This window comes from Leptodactylus fuscus, chromosome 4 (genome assembly GCF_031893055.1).
Source record: "Leptodactylus fuscus isolate aLepFus1 chromosome 4, aLepFus1.hap2, whole genome shotgun sequence".
In the NCBI taxonomy this organism is placed as follows: domain Eukaryota; kingdom Metazoa; phylum Chordata; class Amphibia; order Anura; family Leptodactylidae; genus Leptodactylus; species Leptodactylus fuscus.
Genome location: NC_134268.1, coordinates 30,727,885 through 30,749,986, shown reverse-complemented (window position 1 = coordinate 30,749,986; position 22,102 = coordinate 30,727,885). Strand labels below are relative to the sequence as shown.

At 42.9% G+C, this 22,102-nt stretch overlaps 1 protein-coding gene across 1 annotated transcript; it reads left to right on the top strand.

The window, feature by feature from the left end:
• The first annotated feature begins 1,304 nt into the window (after positions 1-1,304).
• Positions 1,305-20,826, top strand: CTHRC1 (collagen triple helix repeat containing 1). Its single transcript, XM_075272084.1, has 4 exons — positions 1,305-1,582; positions 15,241-15,462; positions 18,842-19,058; positions 20,407-20,826. Exons 1-4 carry the CDS (start codon positions 1,454-1,456, stop codon positions 20,547-20,549), a joined length of 711 nt encoding a protein of 236 aa, XP_075128185.1. The 5' UTR covers positions 1,305-1,453; the 3' UTR covers positions 20,550-20,826.
• The last annotated feature ends 1,276 nt before the right edge of the window (positions 20,827-22,102 follow it).

The window sequence follows — 22,102 nt, the reverse complement described above, 5'->3', positions numbered from 1 at the left end:
TCACAGAGCTCAGCTTCTCTCCTCTATCCTATAACCCTATATATCACAGAGCTCAGCTTCTCTCCTCTATCCTATAACCCTATATATCACAGAGCTCAGCTTCTCTCCTCTATCATATAACCCTGTATATCACAGAGCTCAGCTTTTCTCCTCTATCATATAACCCTATATATCACAGAGCTCAGCTTCTCTCCTCTATCACATAACCCTATATATCACAGAGCTCAGCTTCTCTCCTCTATCACATAACCCTATATATCACAGAGCTCAGCTTCTCTCCTCTATCATATAACCCTGTATATCACAGAGCTCAGTTTCTCTCCTCTATCCAATAACCCTTTTTTATGTTTCTTACCTCTCCCGGGCTGCCGATCATTATACTCGGGGGTCCGAAAAGACCTCCGAGTATAATGATAGCAGCGGTAGCGGCTGTCACCAGGCCCCTAATATCCTGGGCCCTGTGGCAGCTACCTCTGGTGCTACGGCGGTAGTTACGCCACTGGTTATACCCCAAATCACCCCCCCACACACACACACCCCCATACAGCTGTCACCAACTAAGAGGAAGATGAGACCCCACGGACTGTTATACCCCAAATCACCCCCCCCCCATACCCACCACTCTAACCCCTAACCCCAACTCTCTCCCCCCCCCCATTTTACTAGCTTTGGCAATGCCAAATATCTATTCAGACGTGCCAATAAAGCTTGTTTGATTCTTTGAAGTGGAGCTGTGATCTGTGACTACAATCTAGCTACAGTGCCTACAGGGAGTCTGTGGTAGTCTGAGCCACACCCCTTGTCTCCTCATTGGTTTAGACTGCTGCTCTGTCCCTCTCTTTATAACTCTGCCTTATCTGATTGGCTGCTGTGTATAACACAAGTCTAGCACAGGTTCTGCAGGGAGCCAGTGCAAACAGAGATGGCTTCCCATATATCAATGGCGGAATTATTATAAAATAAAAATTATTAATCCAAAAAGGTGAAATTTTTTTATTTATACTGAGAGTCTAGTATGTTATGATAATTATTGAATACTGACTATATATACTGTGTGTGTATATATATATATATATATATATATATATATATATATATATATATATGGAACTTCAATCAACACTTTACAAGTAAGTTTCCTTTGAACCTACCCATTAAAAAAACCTTTTTGACTTGAAGGTTCCTGCAATGCTCTTCTATGACAATAAACGGTTTGTTGGTCCTCAGCGTTTGCACGTGTTCTCTGCGGTGAGGAGTTAAGATTCAGGAGTTAAGAATTCCTCAATCCCCCCGGGGTTGGCCAGTCATAGATGTAATAACACACAGTCCTTCAGCAGAAACAGACAGTCTGTGATTCAGCTGCAGCCCTCACTACCTCCATTCACTGCAGAACACTCACTATCCTGCGCCTGAGCCTGCAAAGTCCCCCTTCTTCTCTTCATCTTCTTCTAAGATGTTATCACTTTGGGTTGCTCTTCTCCTGGTCACATCATGTCTTCTTCTCCCTTCTCAATCTGAGCCTGACAACCAAAAGGTGAAGCAAAGAGCATTGCGTCAGAAGGACCTGGACATCATAGACAGAGTGAGTTCAACCTTTCCATATATCCCTGCACCCATCCCATCCTCAAAATATATTGCAATCTTTTCTTGTAAGAAGTTTTTCCAAGGAGAACCATAGATGGTTCTTGAGAAGATTCTGATAAGTTCTACAGACTTTGGCCAGACACAATAGATTCAGTATAATATCTGCTTACGTCTTTGCAGAAAGTCTAGTATAATGTGGCCTTGCATTGTTTGATGCACAATATGTATGTATAGTGTGTGATATGTGGGTGGAAGACGTGGCTTAAGTAGATACAGATGTGTTTATCATACTAGTCCTTCACGGATAGGAATTTTTTGGCTACTTCTGTTCATTCACTGACATCCTCCATTAAGATCAAAGTGATATTTCTGCTTAGGATGTGTCTGTATAATTTATCCTAAAATATCTAATTGTACCTAATCCTTACTTAGTGAACCACATAAAGACTCATCACTATAAAAAGACCAACCCTTATACTATCTAGACTTGCCATGTTCTTGGTGAAGACAATTCCACCCCAATTCTGTAATGCAATTTTGGGTGGTCATCTCCAAGACGTCCACTCTTTACCATATCCCATGCATGAGTGGGTTCAAGTTGTACAATTTCCAACCATGCAGAGTACAAAGATGGGGGACTATAGACAGTAATCCTTTCTAGGGACAAGGAGTGATTTAGACGTTTCAATAATTTGGGGCACTTTCTTTAATTCACCTAAAATCAAACCAGGGACTATTACAATATCACATGTGTATTCAGGGTTGGTTTTAGCAGATGCCAAATTGGACTGTTGCCCAGGTCTGCCATTTCCTAGAAGGAAGGATTGGACCTCCGAGAGTGACCTGAGAAATCTTCATAGGAACTTTACCGTTAACCCCTTCACTGGCTTAGATCAGGAAATTATAGGGCATAGAAGTTGAAATTGGACCTAGGATCTGGTGATCGAGGGGTCCCCTAGAAAATCACTAGTTTTATGAATGCTACTTAGTAGGTGGAGGAGATGGGGGATCTGCTACAGAGTTTGCAGTATTGTGGCCAAGAAGTTTCAAGCTGCCTCCTAGCCTATGTAGACCACCAGACCCTTCACCATTTAGCCTCACATTAGGTATTGTATGAAGGTATTATGTAGGAAATTGTTGGCAATTGAATAGGGAATATTGTTTGGCTACAATGTGGATTTATTACCTATGAATTGTATAGCAGTATTATTTAGGCAGTACTATATGGGAATTATATGGAACTATTTGGTATCTATCTAGTGGGGACCTCTAAAACTGACCCTCATAAGATATAACTATGATGATGATAATTATGATTCTGCTCACATTTATATTGTATCACTCTTATGGGGAATGAGTACATGTAAGTGTGACACAGTCATGGGCAATGTATGTACAGTCCTATGAAAAAGTTTGGGCACCCCTATTAATCTTAATCATTTTTAGTTCTAAATATTTTGGTGTTTATAACAGCCATTTCAGTTTGATATATCTAATAACTGATGGACACAGTAATATTTCAGGATTGAAATGAGGTTTATTGTACTAACAGAAAATGTGCAATATGCATTAAACCAAAATTTGACCGGTGCAAAAGTATGGGCACCTCAACAGAAAAGTGACATTAATATTTAGTAGATCCTCCTTTTGCAAAGATAACAGCCTCTAGTCGCTTCCTGTAGCTTTTAATCAGTTCCTGGATCCTGGATAAAGGTATTTTGGACAAACAATTCAAGTTCAGTTAAGTTAGATGGTCGCCGAGCATGGACAGCCCGCTTCAAATCATCCCACAGATGTTCAATGATATTCAGGTCTGGGGACTGGGATGGCCATTCCAGAACATTGTAATTGTTCCTCTGCATGAATGCCTGAGGATTTGGAGCGGTGTTTTGGATCATTGTCTTGCTGAAATATCCATCCCCGGCGTAACTTCAACTTCGTCACTGATTCTTGAACATTATTCTCAAGAATCTGCTGATACTGAGTGGAATCCATGCGACTCTCAACTTTAACAAGATTCCCGATGCCGGCATTGGCCACACAGCCCCAAAGCATGATGGAACCTCCACCAAATTTTACAGTGGGTAGCATGTGTTTTTCTTGGAATGCTGTTTCTTTTTGGACGCCATGCATAACGCCTTTTTTTATAACCAAACAATTCAATTTTTGTTTCCAAAATGAAGCTGCCTTGTCCAAATGTGCTTTTTCATACCTCAGGCAACTCTATTTGTGGCGTACGTGCAGAAACGGCTTCTTTCTCATCACTCTCCCATACAGCTTCTATTTGTGCAAAGTGCGCTGTATAGTTGACCGATGCACAGTGACACCATCTGCAGCAAGATGATGCTGCAGCTCTTTGGAGGTGGTCTGTGGATTGTCCTTGACTGTTCTCACCATTCTTCTTCTCTGCCTTTCTGATATTTTTCTTGGCCTGCCACTTCTGGGCTTAACAAGAACTGTCCCTGTGGTCTTCCATTTCCTTACTATGTTCCTCACAGTGGAAACTGACAGGTTAAATCTCTGAGACAACTTTTTGTATCCTTCCCCTGAACAACTATGTTGAACAATCTTTGTTTTCAGATAATTTGAGAGTTGTTTTGAGTAGCCCATGATGCCACTCTTCAGAGGAGATTCAAATAGGAGATCAACTTGCAATTGGCCACCTTAAATACCTTTTCTTATGATTGGATACATCTGGCTATGAAGTTCAAAGCTCACTGAGGTTACAAAACCAATTTTGTGCTTCAGTAAGTCAGTAAAAAGTAGTTAGGGGAATTCAAATCAATAAAATGATAAGGGTGCCCATACTTTTGCACCGGTCAAATTTTGGTTTAATGCATATTGCACATTTTCTGTTAGTACAATAAACCTCATTTCAATCCTAAAATATTACTGTGTCCATCAGTTATTAGATATATCAAACTGAAATGGCTGTTGCAAACACCAAAATATTTAGAACAAAAAATGATTAAGATTAATAGGGGTGCCCAAACTTTTTCATAGGACTGTATATGCTCACATAATGGAGATCCCACACCAAACCCCAAAATAGTTGTCCCTTTTCTCTGCAACCAGATCTATACAAGAACATGGTAGATTGACAGCCATGTATTCTAATACTAGTGTGGAACGATCACAGCATAGTTACCCTACAATCATAGCGTCTGGGTCCAGATGTTTCCAGTATCATCTTGATAGAGCATGGACATTGCACCAAAGGGCAACCACAGCCTCAGAACAAAAATGATCTGCACAATACTCTTACAGAGAGATACATTAAAGACACTTATTGTCTCTCTGATTCATTCTCACCTTACCTACTGTAACTCCTTACTAATCGGTCTTCCCCTCACTAAACTCTCCCCTCTACAATCCATTCTGAATGCAGCGGCCAGGCTCATCTATCAGTCTAGACGCTACAGCGATGCCTCCGGTCTGTGCCAGTCACTACACTGGCTGCCTATTCATTATAGAATAAAATATAAAGTTATTACTCTCATCCACAAGGCTCTCCATAATGCTGCACCTCCATACATTTCCTCCCTCATCTCTGTCTACCGCCCAACCCGTGTTCTCCGTTCACTCAATGACCTAACACTTACATCCTCTATTATCAGAACCTCCCACGCTCGTATACAAGACTTCTCCCGAGCTGCACCACTTCTCTGGAATGCTCTACCCCGGACAATCAGATTAACTCCCAATTTCTACAGCTTTAAGCGCAAACTAAAGACACATCTCTTCAGACAGGCCTATCACAATTACTAATGTAAGCCCTTCCGTACCGTGATTAGAGTCCCCAGAATTTAACCCTCCTCTGTCCTCGCTCCCACATTTCCCCACATGATATGATGCCATTTCAGGCTAACTTTATATGTCCAAGCTCAATCTACATGTTACAGGACACAACTGGTGATGGCTCATAAAGTCTTATGTTTGTGTAATGACAGTCACCTCTATTACAACATTGTCTGACCTCTGTATAAGCAATGCCGCCCCTGCTACCTCTTGTGTCACCCCCTCTACCTCATAGATTGTAAGCTCTTGTGAGTAGGGCCCTCAGTCCCATTGTGACTTTCTTTATAATGTATTTTTGTTTGTACTTGAACCCTACAAATTGTACAGCGCTGCGGAATATGTTGGCGCTATATAAATAAAATGTATTATTATTATTACTGTCTTGAGGACCTACATAGGAGCACAATGTGACCACAGGTCCTCAAGTGTGTACTACAATTAAAATTAATAATGAAGTTTGGCCCTGGAAATATCAAATATAGAAAAAATATTAGATAGCTTTAACCGAAAAAAAATATTACTGGCACCAACTTGATAGTGTTATGATAGAGCACTGCTTGTAAATCTTTCCCAGCATAGCAGCGCCCCATCCACCAGCTGTACAGGGACTTGCAACATAACCCCATCCGAAATCTGAGCAGAAGCTGAAGGGATCAGATCCCTACTGATGTTGAAGCGCTGACACATCGTTGCAATATGGCATCACTTGATAAGATAGTAGTATCCTTTTAACTCACTAAACTTTGGTACATCTTATATAGTGCTATGTGTTGTTTTTGTGGAATATCTACAGATTTGCCAGTTCCATATTTTTCCTCTTGGAATCTCTCATTGATATGGAATTTTTATTTGCATACAGGACTATACAAAAATTTTACACAATGGTGAAAAAAATACTGCAAAGTAAGAATACTTTAGACTAGAAAAATATCAGATCAATAATATAATAGTTTATTTTTTTCAATTAACAAATTGCAACATGAATGAAGAAAAGAGAATCTGAATCTATCTATATGACCTTTTCCCTGTGGAGGAGGAGTCCTAGAAGTGATGATATGGCCCCCACAGATATAGCCCTGATCTCATCATCATCCAGTCTGTCTGGGATGACATGAAGAGACAGACGGATTGGAGCAAGCCTACATCCACAGAAGATCTGTGCTTAGTTCTCCAAGATGGCGGGAACAACCTCCCTGCCGTGTTCTGCCAAAAACTGTCTGCAAGTACCGGGAAGAACTGATGGAAGGCAAAGGGCAAAGGTCACACCAAATATTGATGGGATTTACAATACTCTTCATTCATTTTGCATTTTTTTTGTCTGTTCACCATGATGGTCCTTTATATTTGTATTGCCTCCTGCCCATAGTGGGGCTTCTAAAGTCTCAGCACACATGATACATAAATATAGTATGGCATACTGTACTAGTGAATTATTCACATCTCAGATTTCCAATGTTCCTATTTCTACACTGTGGCAAAGTTCAGACCCAGGACCCAAGTCCAATTTATTGCATTGGCTTTATCTGATATAATCCTATTGTTCCTGAAACCAATGGGGTGCAAGCAATGTCTAGAACTGTATATAACAGTGTATAAAACAGACTGCACTACTGAATCTTAAGGCTCACAGCCATTGGTGGGTTGTTGGACATACAAAGGGGTTCTTTATGAGAAGCAGGTCAGAAAAGATGGACAAATAGGGAGCTATAGAGGGATTTGGGTCAAAAGTAGAGAGCAGATACTTGTGGAGTAGGCAACTAGCTGATCTTTATCTTTGTGAATAGTAGGAGGACACCCAGAAGAAAAATGAACAAACATAGGAAGAACATAAAAAAACCCCTCAAGATGTTAGGGTGGTCAAAATAGAATTCAGTAGTGGTCAAGTAGTCTGGTCAATCCTAATATTGGGTCACCTGTAAAGGTGCTAGCTCTATTATCTGATGGTAGCCCTAGATACTCCATGATGGCTACTATTAACGTCCATGGAGCTCCTGCTCCCCAACACAAAATCTTTACTAGGTTCATCAACTATATTGTTTATAGTACTGGTCTCCTCATGTTTGGAGGAAAAAAAATTATACACCCCTTAAAGCTCCTCGACCCGGGTGCAACCACACGCTCTGCACCCCTCAAGCCCCTGAAAGTCATGTAAAAGCAACGCAAGTAAGGAGAAAGTGGAGCAAGTACCGTAGGTAGTTAACACTGGAGTGCCATACTGGGGGCATCTGAAAATTTGAGGTTTGCGCCAAAGTTTAACCCATTCAATGCTCCAGTCAATCATGGGCAACACAGTGGCTCAGTGGTTAGCACTGCAACCTTGCAAAGCTGGAGTCCTGGGGTCGAATCCTGCCAAGGACCAAACATCTGCAAGGAGTTTATATGTTCTTCCTGGGCTTGTGTGGATTTCGTTCCATACTCCAAAGACATGCTAATAGGGAGCCCTATATGGGCCTCATAATATTCAAAAAAAATTCTATAGTCAATCATGTAACACTAGAAGACAATTCTGCTCATTTCCATGACAGACATCCATTCTCTACTTTTAGCGTTTTCAGACTACAATTTTTTCATTTTCTTTGTGAAGCAGTAATAACACTCTGGCATCGTAACGTGAAGCCGACGCCAAGGCGACATCCTACAATAGCTGATGCTTTTTTTTCTCCCGACCACTGGCATTATGTTAGGGAGTAATATCCTTAAATTATATCCTAGCTGAAATCTTGCACAGTGGAGACATAGAGAGTCACACGGCGTCCTATGTATATAGCTGTCTGCAGTTAGAAAAGGGCACATGTATATTCTTCTTTCTCCTTTCCTATAGAATTCACATCTAGAATATAAATAAATTGCAGAAATTAAAGATTTGATGCAGTCCTTTACTTTGATCAGTTGCCAATGGATATGACCATGAATGCAGGAACTTTCTATGGTCTGGGACTTGTCAGAAACCTAGCCATGATGTCCTTATTGTGGTAATGAGAAGATAACCCAGTGACAATAAGGACATTATGGCTCGGATTCTGACAAGTCCCAGACCATAGTGAGTTCCTGTATTCATGGTCATATCCACTGGTAACCTATTAAGACTCACACCAATTAAATGGTTAGAGAAAATTTTAAAAATTCTGCAAATTTTTAATTATCTACAAATTTAAACAGCATTTCTTTTTTTGAATACTTTCTTAAACTGATGGCGGGGTGTCCTTTTGCTGTGAATCCATTGCTCAGATATTTTATGTAGGATAACCTAGCAGCAAGTTTTACATTTCCCTGTAGCACCACCAGAGGGGAAACAAGGTATTACACTGACTTTGTCAAAATCAGTAAGATGCTCTTGTTCTGCTCATTCTATCATGTGACATTATACATGCACAGCAGCTGATGGATGGAGCAAATGCAGTGAACAGAACCACAAAAGGGGTCTTATAGGCAAGAGGGCCTAACCAATTCCCTGATACCTTATAAAATAATAGCGCTACCTGCTGTTTACTACATGCAGATGAAGAACTGCTTTCATGCCTCGCAAAATGATTTTGGGTTGACAGACGAGTGGGTTTTTTAAAGGATCATAAGGCTAAACTAGCAATGGGGGCTGATACTTGGCACCCCCCCAATGATCAGATGTTATGTACCATGAGGAGCCTGCAATGAAATCTAAGGCAAGGAGAGTGCGGGGAAGTGTACCATAAACTGGTGAGCGCGTACAGGGATTTGGATAGAGGCATAACATAAAGCTATGGCTCACCATACAGAAGAGGGCGCTAGCTTTCTGGGCACACATCCAGGGGAGCAAGCCTGACTCCTACCACCACCAAGCATGGCTAAGCCACCTGAGCAAACCAGACACTCACCAACCAAACAACAGCCAACCACCAAACCAAAAACACCAACAGATGATAACCAAGGCCGAAATAAAGGCGACCACAGAGGCAAACAGAGAGCGGTACATTAAAGAATGGAGAAACAAAATAAATAACTCCAAGAAACTCACCGTGTACCAATCCCTACAAAGCGACTACACCATGGCCACCTACCTGGAGAGAATACCCCACCCCAAACACAGACAGATCCTGAGCCGGTACAGACTGAGCGCCCACAACCTAGAGATAGAGACGGGGCGATACAGGCAGACGTACAAGCCGCGGGAGAACAGACTATGCCAGCACTGTGACCAGGGGGCCCTAGAAGACGAAACCCACTTCCTGCTACACTGCACCAAATACTCAACAGTGAGGGCCGTCTACTACCAAAGACTCTCTGCCCACATCCCAGACTTCATATCTGCAGACGAGAAGAGGAAACTCTACATCCTACTGGGAGAAGAAGAGACCACTGTGGAGATCGCTGCCCAATACGTGTCCAGCTGTCACCAAACCAGAGGAAGATGAGACTCCACGGACTGTTATATTTATCCCAATACACCCACCCCCACCCCCACCCCACCTCCCCATATAGCAGTCACCAACGAAGAGGAAGATGAGACTCCACGGACTGTTATATTTATCCCAATACACCCGCCCCACCCCCACCCCACCCACCCCCACCTCCCCATATAGCAGTCACCAACGAAGAGGAAGATGAAACTCCATGGACTGTTATACCCCAAACCAACCGCCCCACCCCACCCCCACCACTCACCCACCCGAGTCCAACTCCCCCCCCCCCACACTTTACTAGCTTTGGCAATGCCAAATATTTATTCGGACGTGCCAATAAAGCTTTTTTGATTTGATTTGAAGCTAATGGGCTCCAGTACAAAATTTGCATTGGGTCCCCACTATCTATCTATAATACTGGGTCCTGCCTTATTGTAGAGAGTCCTTTGCACTACAGACATCACAGGGAAGGATGTATCTATAATCATCAGGAATAGCAATGGGCTCTGCTACTTCATTCTTGACACAATTGATGTCTCCTTTACAGGAATGTGAAGTGGTTCAATAAGTAGGATTCAAGGATCTCACTCAGCACCAAATATTCACCTCCTTAGCTGGGAAAACAGAGTTGGAGAGGCCGTTCCTCCTTCTTCCCCCTCCTCACATTCCAGTCATTCAGCCAGTGATGACACGCCAGATAATTCTTTTAATTGCGCCGCTGCACCACATAATGTCTTACTATTTATTACCTGGAGTCCTATGTGCCGCTGTCACTCAGTGTAACTTGCATCTCTATGGTGAGGCTAATCCTTAAAGAGGCAGGATAATCTACATAACAAAAGGTATCTTGACATAAACATGCCATATAATTTCGCCCAGGTCTCGCCTCATTTCATGGTATTTTGCACAGGATACATAGTTACATACATAGTTACATACAAGACACAAGGCCATTGAGTTCAAGCGTAGTTAATCAAATATAGATCATTCATTGCGAGATTAAAGGGGTGTTCCGACTCTGCTGATGGGGCCATAAGCATAAAAAACGTTATTCATCTCTTCCCGGCCTCCCTTACCAGAAGCAGCTACTCTGGTCTTCAGAATACAGGTCCCTCAGTAGTCAAGGATTGTTTGTTAAGAGGTCACCGCTGAGGCCTGGGATTGGTAGCAGTGGGGACCTCGTAGAAATGGGATGCAGAGTATCAGTATTCTATTGCAGCTTTCCACCACTGATTAGACCCAAATGAGTGTAACCAATGAAGAATCTCAAGCCCCGGCCTCTGAATCGGTTGCAGAATCTGTGGCAAGATCCAGCAGTATGTTTTTTTTCCAGCTTTCTGCTCCAATTAGTTTCAATTGGAGACAGAATGAGGGAGGAATCTGCTGCTGATCTAGGTGCAAATCGGCTGAAAAAGCAGTGCCAGATTCCACTGTGTGAACAGGCTCTGATACTGTTAATAGTGCCACTCCACAGTAGCCCCCTCACAGCATTATTTACTCCACTGTGGCCCCCACACAGTATTATGTTCTCCAGAGTGGCCCACACACAGTATTATGTTCTCCAGAGTGGCCCCACACAGTATTATGTACTCCACTGTGGCCCCCACACAGTATCATGTACTCCACTGTGGCCCCCACACAGTATTATGTTCTCCAGAGTGGCCCCACACAGTATTATGTACTCCACTGTGGCCCCCACACAGTATTATGTGCTCCGCAGTGGCCCCCACACAGTATTATGTTCTCCAGAGTGGCCCCACACAGTATTATGTACTCCACTGTGGCCCCCACACAGTATCATGTACTCCACTGTGGCCCCCACACAGTATTATGTTCTCCAGAGTGGCCCCACACAGTATTATGTACTCCATTGTGGCCCCCACACAGTATTATGTGCTCCGCAGTGGCCCACACACAGTATTATGTACTCCACTATGGCCCCCACACAGTATTATGTGCTCCGCAGTGGCCCACACACAGTATTATGTACTCCACTGTGGCCCCCACACAGTATTATGTTCTCCAGAGTGGCCCACACATAATATTATATTCTCCAGAGTGGCCCCACACAGTATTATATGCTCCAGAGGGCCCCCCACAGTGTTATATGCTCTACAGTGGCCCACACAGTATTATATACTGCACAGTGGCCCCCACGTAGTATTATATGCTCCCAAGAGCCCCTTTCCCTAGAACTGGAGCCATTATTATTCTCTGGGGTCACCTCAGATGTCACTGCTGGGGCCTGTGATTGGGCCAGAGTAATGATGTCATCGTGCCCATGTGACCAATAACAGACTCCAGCAGTGAGGCCTAGGGAGCAGGACCTCCAGAGTGGTTACTGAGCCCAGGACAGGTAAGTATCAGTAATTTTTTTTATTTTTAATCACCTCCCCTGGCCTGTACTGGCAATTGCTAGACCCCTTTCCATTAGCAGTATGTATAGCGGTCAGGGAACCAGGCTTTCTCCGACTGCTATCATGGTGGTCCATGGACCAGGCCATTTCCACCTGACTGAGTGAGCCCCCTCAGGAGCTTAGCGCCTCAGCACTTGGCCCTAATTATGTCTTTTTTTTTTCTTAATGTAGATTGCGAGCCCCATATTGGGGGGGGGGAGGGATAAATGCAAACACAGGGACAACATCCAAACCCTTAGTAGATGATGTTCCTGGCAGAATTTGAACCCAGGACTCCACTACTGCGAGGCTGCAGTGCTAACCACTGAGCCACCGTGTTGCCCCTCCCTAACTACGTCTATGGCCCATGGTCATTCTCCAGGAAGTCACAAACTATTTAGGTTTTGTGGTAAGAATTGGAATTGCAAATTGGCTATATATGGTAGGGCTTCCAACCCCTTGTAACTACAGGAGATAAGCCGCTGTAACAGGTGTAAGCTGGAGGTACAGGCCACCATTACCGTCACCAGGGCAAAGATTCAGTTTGTTGCATGAATCCTGTATCTTAATGGGGTCAAGGCACAGTTGGCGCCCATTTGGCATCCAGCACCTAAGGGCCATGTCCAACAGTTCCTTCCTATCTATACCCATGAAATATTAATCTTCTTTTTACTGTATTCTACTTTATTCTTTCCATTATACATACTATGATAAACATGACTCAATGCCTCGCCTATAAGTATACCCTTGGTCACCATCTTCATTGAGAGCAGTCAGCCTATGTCAAACAACTCCCAACTCCTAAGGCCTTATTCACACAAAAAAAGGGTCATGTGACGTTGATACCATCAAATCCAACAAAAACATCCCAGTCATGAATAAGACCTTAGACTGTGTCTAAAGATGAATGGAGATGGAGTGCCCTTTTAAACATATCCACCCCCATCTATTCATTCAAAATTCACATTTTTCAATTTTTTTTTTTTTTTGCTCATAAACTCGCTAATTCTTTTTAATTTCACCTCAGATTACCGCAAAGTTTCTAATTGATTGTAGGCAAAGAAAGTTCTTGGCATAGACGCTGAGTCTGTCTGCAGGCGTTCATAGTAGACATACTTATAGGACTACACAATGCGCACAGTCAATGCAATGTCTGGCACCAGGGACTGTATACATCTACTCATATATCTTGGCTCAGTGCATGATACAGTAATTTTTGGCCAGGAGAGAAGCTTCGCCTCTTGCTCTGTCTTCTGGCAGATTTTCTGCGCTCTTCATTATTCCTTATTTCACAGTTAATTGACTCACATTTTCCAGCTCAGAGACTGAAATCCACAACCCCAGGTATTTTCTCCTACCTCCCGCTTCCAGGGCAAAAGCAAACGATTTGCGTTAGTCTTGACATATTGGGGTGACGCGGCCAGAATCATTCCACTGTTTAGGGTTTTATAGTTGGGTTGGAAATGCATTTGCAGATCTAAAGGGATTCAGGCCAGAGATCCTCGAAGGCAAGTTGTGTGAACTTTATAGAATCTGACATATTATGTGAATTTCTGTCTATAAAAGAGCAATTCTTTTCTCAGTTTATATGGACATAGGTTGAGCAATAAACATTCCTAACTTACATGTGCAATTAAAATTAAAAAAAATCTTAGTCCTAAACTTTTCACGTGTGTGTACACAGTTCCTATACAGACCACAGACTACAAACAAATCTTGTGTAGTCTGAATCTTCAGCCACGCTCCATTTCATCATACCTTACTTTTTGGTAAAGAGTATAACAATCAGAGGCCCAGGCGAAGTGATTAAGAATAACAAACAATAATACTTACCTTACCTAACCTCTCCTGTGTATCCTTGCTCCTCGGTCCTCTTCTGCCTTCGTGACTGAGGTCCTGCTCCGCATACGTCACGGCTGGGGCCTGTGATTGGGCCAGCGTAATGACGTCATCGTATCCCATGTGACCGTTGCGGTCCAATCACAGGCCCCAGCAATAAGGCCTAGGGAGGAGAACCTCAGTCATCGGCCAGAAGAGCTCCAGAGTGGATGCTGAGCCCAGGACAGGTAAGTATCAGTATTTGTTTTTTTATTTTTATTCACCTTCCCTGGGCTGGCATCTATTGGAAAGGGGCACGGCGATTGCTGGCCCCATCCTATTAACAGTGTATAACGGTCGGGGAACCAGGCTTTCCCCAACTGCTATCATGGTGGTCCATGGCCATAGCCCTTTCCACCTGGCCGCAGGCCCTGTACCCTATGCCACTGCCGAGTGGGCCTCCTCAGGAGCTAATTATATCTCCATTGCTCCGTTATCATCCTATGCCTCCCAGTTCATCTGTTTTCCCGGATCATTTCCGGTGTTGTGCTGATGCCGCTGATTTGCCTAAGTAGTCACGTGACCGCTGAGGCTAAACACCGGCCTTAGCAGGTCTCAGGAAGAGACCCATAATGTCACAGATAGTGACATTCAGGCCCTTCGCTGATTGGCCTTGGCGGGCGCAATACCGGAAGACACCGCAGGAGTAGATGAACCGGGAAGCGCGGGAGGACACCAGAGAAACGGGGACTGGTGAGTATACATTTTTTTATACTTTTTCACTACTCTGAGCTTATTTAAACTTTAAAAGGGTTGTCCATTTTTGCCTGGTTATGGTTAAGGCCCCACGTTGCGGAAATGCAGCTCTATTTGTTGCAGATTTTGTTGCGTTTTTTTGAGCCAAAGCCAAGACTGACTACAGAAGAAATAGGAAATATCTAGGAAGTCCTTATACTTCTCCCTTCTGCTTAATCCATTCCTGGCTTTGGCTCAAAAAACTGCAACAAAATCTGCAAAAAAAAAAGTTGCATTTCCGCAATGTGGGGCCTCAGCCTAATATCGTATTTTTTTTATTCCTTTTTTTATTTGTATGAAATATACTGACTTATCTTAGGTATATAAATACAATCCCACAGTCCTCCTTCATCTGCAGCGTTCAATCCTTTGTATCCCCGGTTATCGGGAACATTCTCTACTGTGACCTTTTTGCTGCCTGAACAAGATGGTTATAATACTGAATGGCTTATCTTATTTCTCTTCTTCCGCAGTACAATGGTCTATGTATGCAAGGCAGCATGGGTCCTCCTGGCCGAGACGGAACTCCAGGAGTGAATGGCATCCCAGGAACCCCAGGAATCCCCGGACGTGATGGGGCAAAAGGAGAGAAGGGAGAATGTATGAGAGAAAGCGTAGAAGAGTCCTGGACACCAAACTTCAAGCAATGCGCCTGGAGCGCCCTCAACTATGGCATTGATCTAGGGAAAATTGCAGTATGTAGGGATTAATAATGTAACACTATTGGTTTTTGTCATGTTATTGTTTATTGGCGAGGGTTAGACTCCAAATATATAAGTAGCACTGGAGGCTTGTGAGGTTACTGGAGTGAAAGGATAATTCCCACGTCTCTTGTTTCCTAGATGTGTGCTTAGTCAGTTTTTTATAGCTAGCACGCATGGAGATAATACGTTGCAGAAAAATATTGCAAAAAGAACATGACCTCAGAACACGAGCACATTTATGATCCTGTGCACCTGTTGTCTTAGTCTTTGGTCCCCATAGGTACTCCCAGTGCTAATGTACAGGCACCCCATACACTCTATAGGCTCCATCCACAATGCATTGACATGACGCCTGAGGTTGTGGCCTGAAGGCTAATCATTGTTTGGGTGGATGCCATAGTGTGTAACCGTCACATAAAAAACACTGGTGACATTTATGGCTTAGAGTCATGTGGTCATGACTGATTGATACAGGATAGTTCTCACTCAGTATTACCATATAAAACAGATATAGATTCAAGGTAACAAAAGATCTAAAAATGGAGACAAATGATTGTTTAGGGAAGTAGTAATAGTAGCCTAGGTGTATACCATTAGCTGGCAATGACTGATCGCTGTATCTAATGCTGGTCACCAAAACTGGTTCTATATGGGGATAGAGCTTGGATAGCTATATACTGTAACACGGCTTAGGCTTCGTTCGTATTCTGTTTGGGGGAGTCTGCATGAGGACCCCCCCGAACAGAATACTGAACGCAACTGCATGCAGTGTGCAGAGAAAGGACACTGACCCCATAGACTATAATGGGGTCCATGTGCTTGCCACCAGATCTCCGCAGGGATCATGAGGACAGGAAAGTAGTTCACAATCTACTTTCCTGTCCGCATGATTTGTGCAGGCAACGCGCGGCAAGAACACGGACCCCATTATAGTCTATAGAGGATAAGCTCAGCCAAGATGGCCGCCCCATAATCACGTATGGGAAATAGAATTTAAAAAATACAATCAGAAAATAAAAACATAAAAAAAAAAAAAAAAAAGTTAAAGGGACTGACCTAAAATAGACTTTCAACTCGAAAATGCATTTTATAACAGTGATTTAGTGCTAGTGGCCAGAATCGGGATCTGCTCCGACCTACCTGGTGTTTTGTGACATGTCTCATTGAGATGCCATAAACTTTAGGGAAACCCTGTTACTATATATATTTTCCATACAATATAATTGTCCTTGTTCTCCTGTATCTCCTACATGTAGTAATTACCGTCCATGACTCACAATGAGACTGGAGATCTTATAGCTGCCACAGGCGAGAACGTCGCCTTACATTTCATGGTGACATCACGTAATGGATCGCCCCTCTTATGGCCGCCAGCGATACTTACTTGGAAATACTTATTTTGTCCCTTAGAAACATTTCTAATAAAAATCCTTCTGGTTTCTTACACATTTATGAATATCATAACAACTCAAGACTCGCAGAATATAAAAAATAATCAATTTATTAACAATTATAATTATAAACATCAATAAACAACATATAAAATAGGGAAAATACACAAGGGGACAGAACCCCCCACACAATCGATGGCAGTGTGACACCTAACCCTCCCTCTAATGATGACTGAGAGAAATCCTATAATATGAATATAGTATCGCAGAACTGGATAGAATATCCTGATATAATAATTTCTATCAAAAATATACACAATATAGAATAGATACTCTGAAGTGCTGAAAGGATATTCCGGCCAGAATGATAAATATATATCCGCATTTGTACTCCCACCACATGTTAATAAATACAGCTAAGAGGATAATGTAAATGCATACCCGTTGGTAAAAACATGACAAAATGTGAGCAATGCCACAGGGGGAGATACTCAGCAGAAGGAGACTCTCAGTACATCAGAAGATGGGACTTGTTGAAACGCCCGACGCGCGTTTCGCCGACACCCGGCTTCGTCAGGAGGCCATTCTTACACATTTACTTACCGTATATACTCGAGTATAAGCCGAGGCCCCTAATTTTACCACAAAAAAACTGGGAAAACTTATTGACTCGAGTATAAGCCTAGGGGGGAAATGCAGCAGCTACTGGAAAATATCAAAAATGAAAATGGACGGAGTTTTTGGGTGGAGTAGACACTGGGGAAGGGGAGGGGGTGTTTTGGTTGTCTGTCTGCCCCTTCCCTGAGCTTGAGGACTGGGATTTTTCCCCCCACTTGGAATTCAGCCTGGCTGAATATAGGGGATCTGCAGTGCTCCTATTAACCCCTTCCCTACGGAACAGGAGCCCTGCAGATCCCCTATATTCAGTAGACACAGGGATACCTAATGTGTATGTGTGTCACAGTCATTTTCTACTTTGATATGTATTCTAGGGAAACGAGGGAACTTTTATTTACTTTATTTTTTATTATATTTTTTTTTAGCTTCTTTTTTTTCCACTATTTTATAGTAGAGTCTATACATTACTATTGTGACTGGTCATGGACCCCCCTCCCCTCCCAAAAAAAAATTTTTTTTTTTGATTGACTCGAGTATAAGCCAAGCGGGGCTTTTTCGCCACAAAAACTGTGCTGAAAAATTTGGCTTATACTTGAGTATATTAGATGGCTTATGTAGATCTCTGCTAATGTAGCACTACAGATACCAGCAATGTCAGATTGTCCAGCTTTATGGTACAACTGCCCAATAGATAACAGGCCCCAGCAATAAGAAAGATGGGGAGTGATGCTCTGTAACCCTTAAAAGTCCAATACACTAGTAAATCAGAGTATATTCTATCAGGGACTATGACCGGTTTAGGTCTTTACCCTCAAATTTAACAAGGTAATACCTTACTAGTACCAGTATTACTATAATTACCATTGTGCGTCCCATAAAGAGTATTATGGTGCCCCCTACTGGTAAAGGTAGTGGATCACAACTGCCTATAGCGGTCAATACTCATACAATACTGATCACTTCCGGGACGACCATTGTACACTGACACCAAAAGTCTATGGAAAACCTGTAACTGGTTTCGAAGTCTCTGAACTAGCAAAGTTACATCAAAGACTAATACAGATAAGGAGAATTCTTACATTCAGTAGGAGCTGCTGTAATGAGGTGTATAACTTTATACAAGGATATGAGCACTTGCCAGATCGGAAATTGTCAGCATAGATTGTTTAGGAATGGTGGGGGCTAGAGAAAAAATTCCAACTGTGCCAGAATCAGCAGAACAGGGCATATTAAATGTGACGTGATATAAAGAGCTGGACTTGTTGGAGGTGGGGAAAGGTCCCCTTTCATTGTTAGTGGGTTTTTTGAACTTTTAGATTCAAAATTAAAGAAATTTTTCTATATTCTGTTTTGTCTCCTAGGAATGTACGTTCACTAAGATGCGCTCTTACAGTGCTTTGAGGGTGGTGTTCAGTGGCTCCTTGCGTCTTAAGTGTAAGACTGCCTGCTGCCAGCGCTGGTACTTCACCTTTAATGGAGCAGAGTGTGCTGGTCCTCTCCCTATCGAGGCCATTATCTATCTGGATCAAGGCAGCGCAGAGTTCAACTCTACAATAAACATCCATCGCACTTCTACAGGTACAATGACAATAACCTGTAATATGGGCACCGGCATCCTGGTGGGGTGATGCATGCACCTACTAATAATTCCGGATACTAATCTACAGCAAAACACTGTGTTACCCATAAGAACTAATCTAATATTCACATTCAGGAGCACGAGATGACACTTTTTCTTTGCGGCCGGCCGACCTCAAGAGGAGGAGGTGCTGGCCGCAAGGAAGAAGTGACATCCCGTGTCCAGAAGGTCCGGAATGGAAGACAGGTAAAAATGATGGGGTGGTGGGTGGGGAGTTGAGTTAGTTAGGAAGGGTTAATAGTTGGCAGGCTATCTTGGGAAACGGGAAAGGGGTGTGGTTAAAAAAGGGAAGGGGAGGGAGTGAGAGAGGGAGGTGGTGTGAGTCAGTGCTGAGTGGCCCAAAGCATCATGGTAGTTGTAGGGAAACAGAACTGGAAGATGTCCATGTAAACAAATGCAAAAGATGCCAGGAGCTCACAGAGAAACACAGAAATCACTCAAAACACTGCTAAAGATATTTGGATGCCCTTATTAACCCATTAATAGCACTAACAGCATACTCACCAGTCTTCGTTGCTGTAAAATCTTTTGTCTTCCTGCTTTGTTGCGTCATTGGCGGGCGGGGTTACATATGCAAAGCCAGCGGCGAGATGCGTGCACGCTCATAGATGGTGAGACCAGTCTAGCCTTCACAATGCGAATACAGACCCGGCATCCGTTGTAATAGAGAGAGGCGGATGCCGGGGAGTGTAGACACCGGCACAGGTGCCTGCAATATCGCTATGCTTCTGCCCTGCATGAAGCCAGAAGCGGCAGAAGCGATGGTGTTATTCCGCTCCTCCGACCGATGTTGCAGGCATCTGTGCTGGCGTCTACATTCCCCAGCATCCGCCTCTCTATTACAGCGGATGCCGGGTCTGTATTGGCGGCCCCTTCCCCCCAAAGGGTAAACTACCCCCCCCCCCTCCAGGCTTGCTCCCGTGCACTTAGCCCCTCCTCCCTCCCCCCTCAGAGCAGCAGATACATCACTTGACTTATGACCGGATAAGTCAAGGGATGTGTAAAAAAAAAAAAAGAATAAAGTAATATAGTGGACAAAGCAGTTTTGCTGAAGCAGTGTATTTAGGAAAAGTCTTACATCCACATTAATAAGCAGTATAGATAGGATCCTTGTGATGGGACAACCCCTTTAACATAGAATTAATGTTGGGTGAATTGGCTTGCAACAAGATGATTTTGTCCCAAATATTCCATGATTTGCAGTAATTTATTATATATGGGGTCCATACATAACAATACATTCATTTTCTTCAACAAAATTTGATGAAAACCACTTTTTTTTCCCAGTGGAAGGACTGTGTGAAGGGATCAGTTCAGGACTGGTTGACGTTGCCGTTTGGGTCGGCACCTGTTCAGACTACCCCAGAGGAGATGCCTCGACAGGATGGAACTCCGTGTCACGAATCATCATTGAGGAGCTGCCCAAATAAAAATGTCAAAAGCGTAGAATCTTGAAATGACCCATTATCTGTTGTAGGAGTTCTCACCTCTAGAGACGACCATTGGGGAGGGTCTGGATGAGCTCCTATGTCCTGTATACAAGGATACGGTGCTTCTCCCCATATACTGTTACTACACCTAGTACACCGGACGTGTGAGCTGGCTTTCAGTAAATTGCAGGACAATTTCACCTTATCAGCTCTTACTCCTTACAATCTCAGTATGGAATCCTGACACCTTGTATCTTTTATAGTCAGTATTTTATAGTCGGAGTTTTTCTTTCTTACAATTTGTTTTTAATAAAAGTAAAAAACTAGAAACCAAGATGTAAAGATAAGTGGATTGTATACAGGGGGTATATACATGATATTGGGGCATTACAGTATATGGGTGCTATATCTTAAAATGATAAGATGGTGGTCTTGTCATAGATAAATGACTACTGGGGTCCTCCCAACACCTCCCAGAAAAGCTGATTCTAAGAGGAGGAGATGTCACCGTTCATGTAGTATTATAGGGAGACCATGCACATGAATGGCTGTCACATATAATGCATAGACAGGTTGTATGTTCCAGATCAGAAGCTCATGGCGCATGGACTGGGCAGAGGAGAACCTGATGAGACAAGACAACCTCATTCATGGAAAAACAGAAAAAACACAACATGGTTTTGAGCTCTTGAGAAATTATATATTTCCTCCTGACCCCTTTATCTTTGGACAACAAGGATCGGCTGTGCTTATAGGCAAAACTATATTCCGCTCATCTCCACCTGTCCTGATGCTCCCTGCTTTATGGAAAGAACAACATGGCATAAGCTATATTGGGTACATCACAAAGTGAATAAAATCCCTTTCAGCTGAAAATTTACCCATAAATCTCAAATACGCCTAGCAAATCAAGCGTGCTACTATATAGCAATTAGAATACACACAAAAAAAAATAGGAATGTGACACAATATACTAAGAAATAAATAAAAAATACATGAAACAAAAATACAATAGATGACAAAATACAATATACAAAGGTGCCAGAATGACAGCAGTGGCCAGGAGATGCCAAGTAACATGGTGGAATAGAAACACAACATTTCTTCCTATCCAGTAGTTGGTAGAAGCAGCAGATACTTCCTTATGGATGGGATTGAGCGACACAATACTCCGGATGCCTGGTGACACTCCTGGTGTATGTGAGCCATCGGTTGGGTGCAGTTTCTCTGGCCAGCACATGTCGGTCTCTATCTCTCAGTTTCAGGGGTCTGCCGACTTGGGGCACATTCCGACAATCACTGTTCACCTTCCACTTCATAATCACATAGGTCACTGCCGATTTTGGGTAATTCAGTTTGCTTGTTATGTCCCTTAAGGATCGACCATTTCGGTGGTATCCTACAATTACCCCTTTCTCAAAATTGGACACCTCTGCACTTTGTAGCATCTTGCATGTGATTAATGCCAATGCACTAATGCCAATGCTGTATCCTATATAACGGCGGAAGGTGTGACGTATATCACAACCTCAGATATCTTCATTTGCATATAG

Excerpts from the sequence above, each read along its gene's own strand:
- CTHRC1 (XM_075272084.1), top strand. The coding sequence starts at position 1,454 with ATGTTATCACTTTGGGTTGCTCTTCTCCTGGTCACATCATGTCTTCTT. Across the intron at positions 1,583-15,240 it reads ACCTGGACATCATAGACAGA|TACAATGGTCTATGTATGCA; the intron begins GTGAGTTCAACC and ends CTTCTTCCGCAG. Across the intron at positions 19,059-20,406 it reads CATCCATCGCACTTCTACAG|TGGAAGGACTGTGTGAAGGG; the intron begins GTACAATGACAA and ends TTTTTTTCCCAG.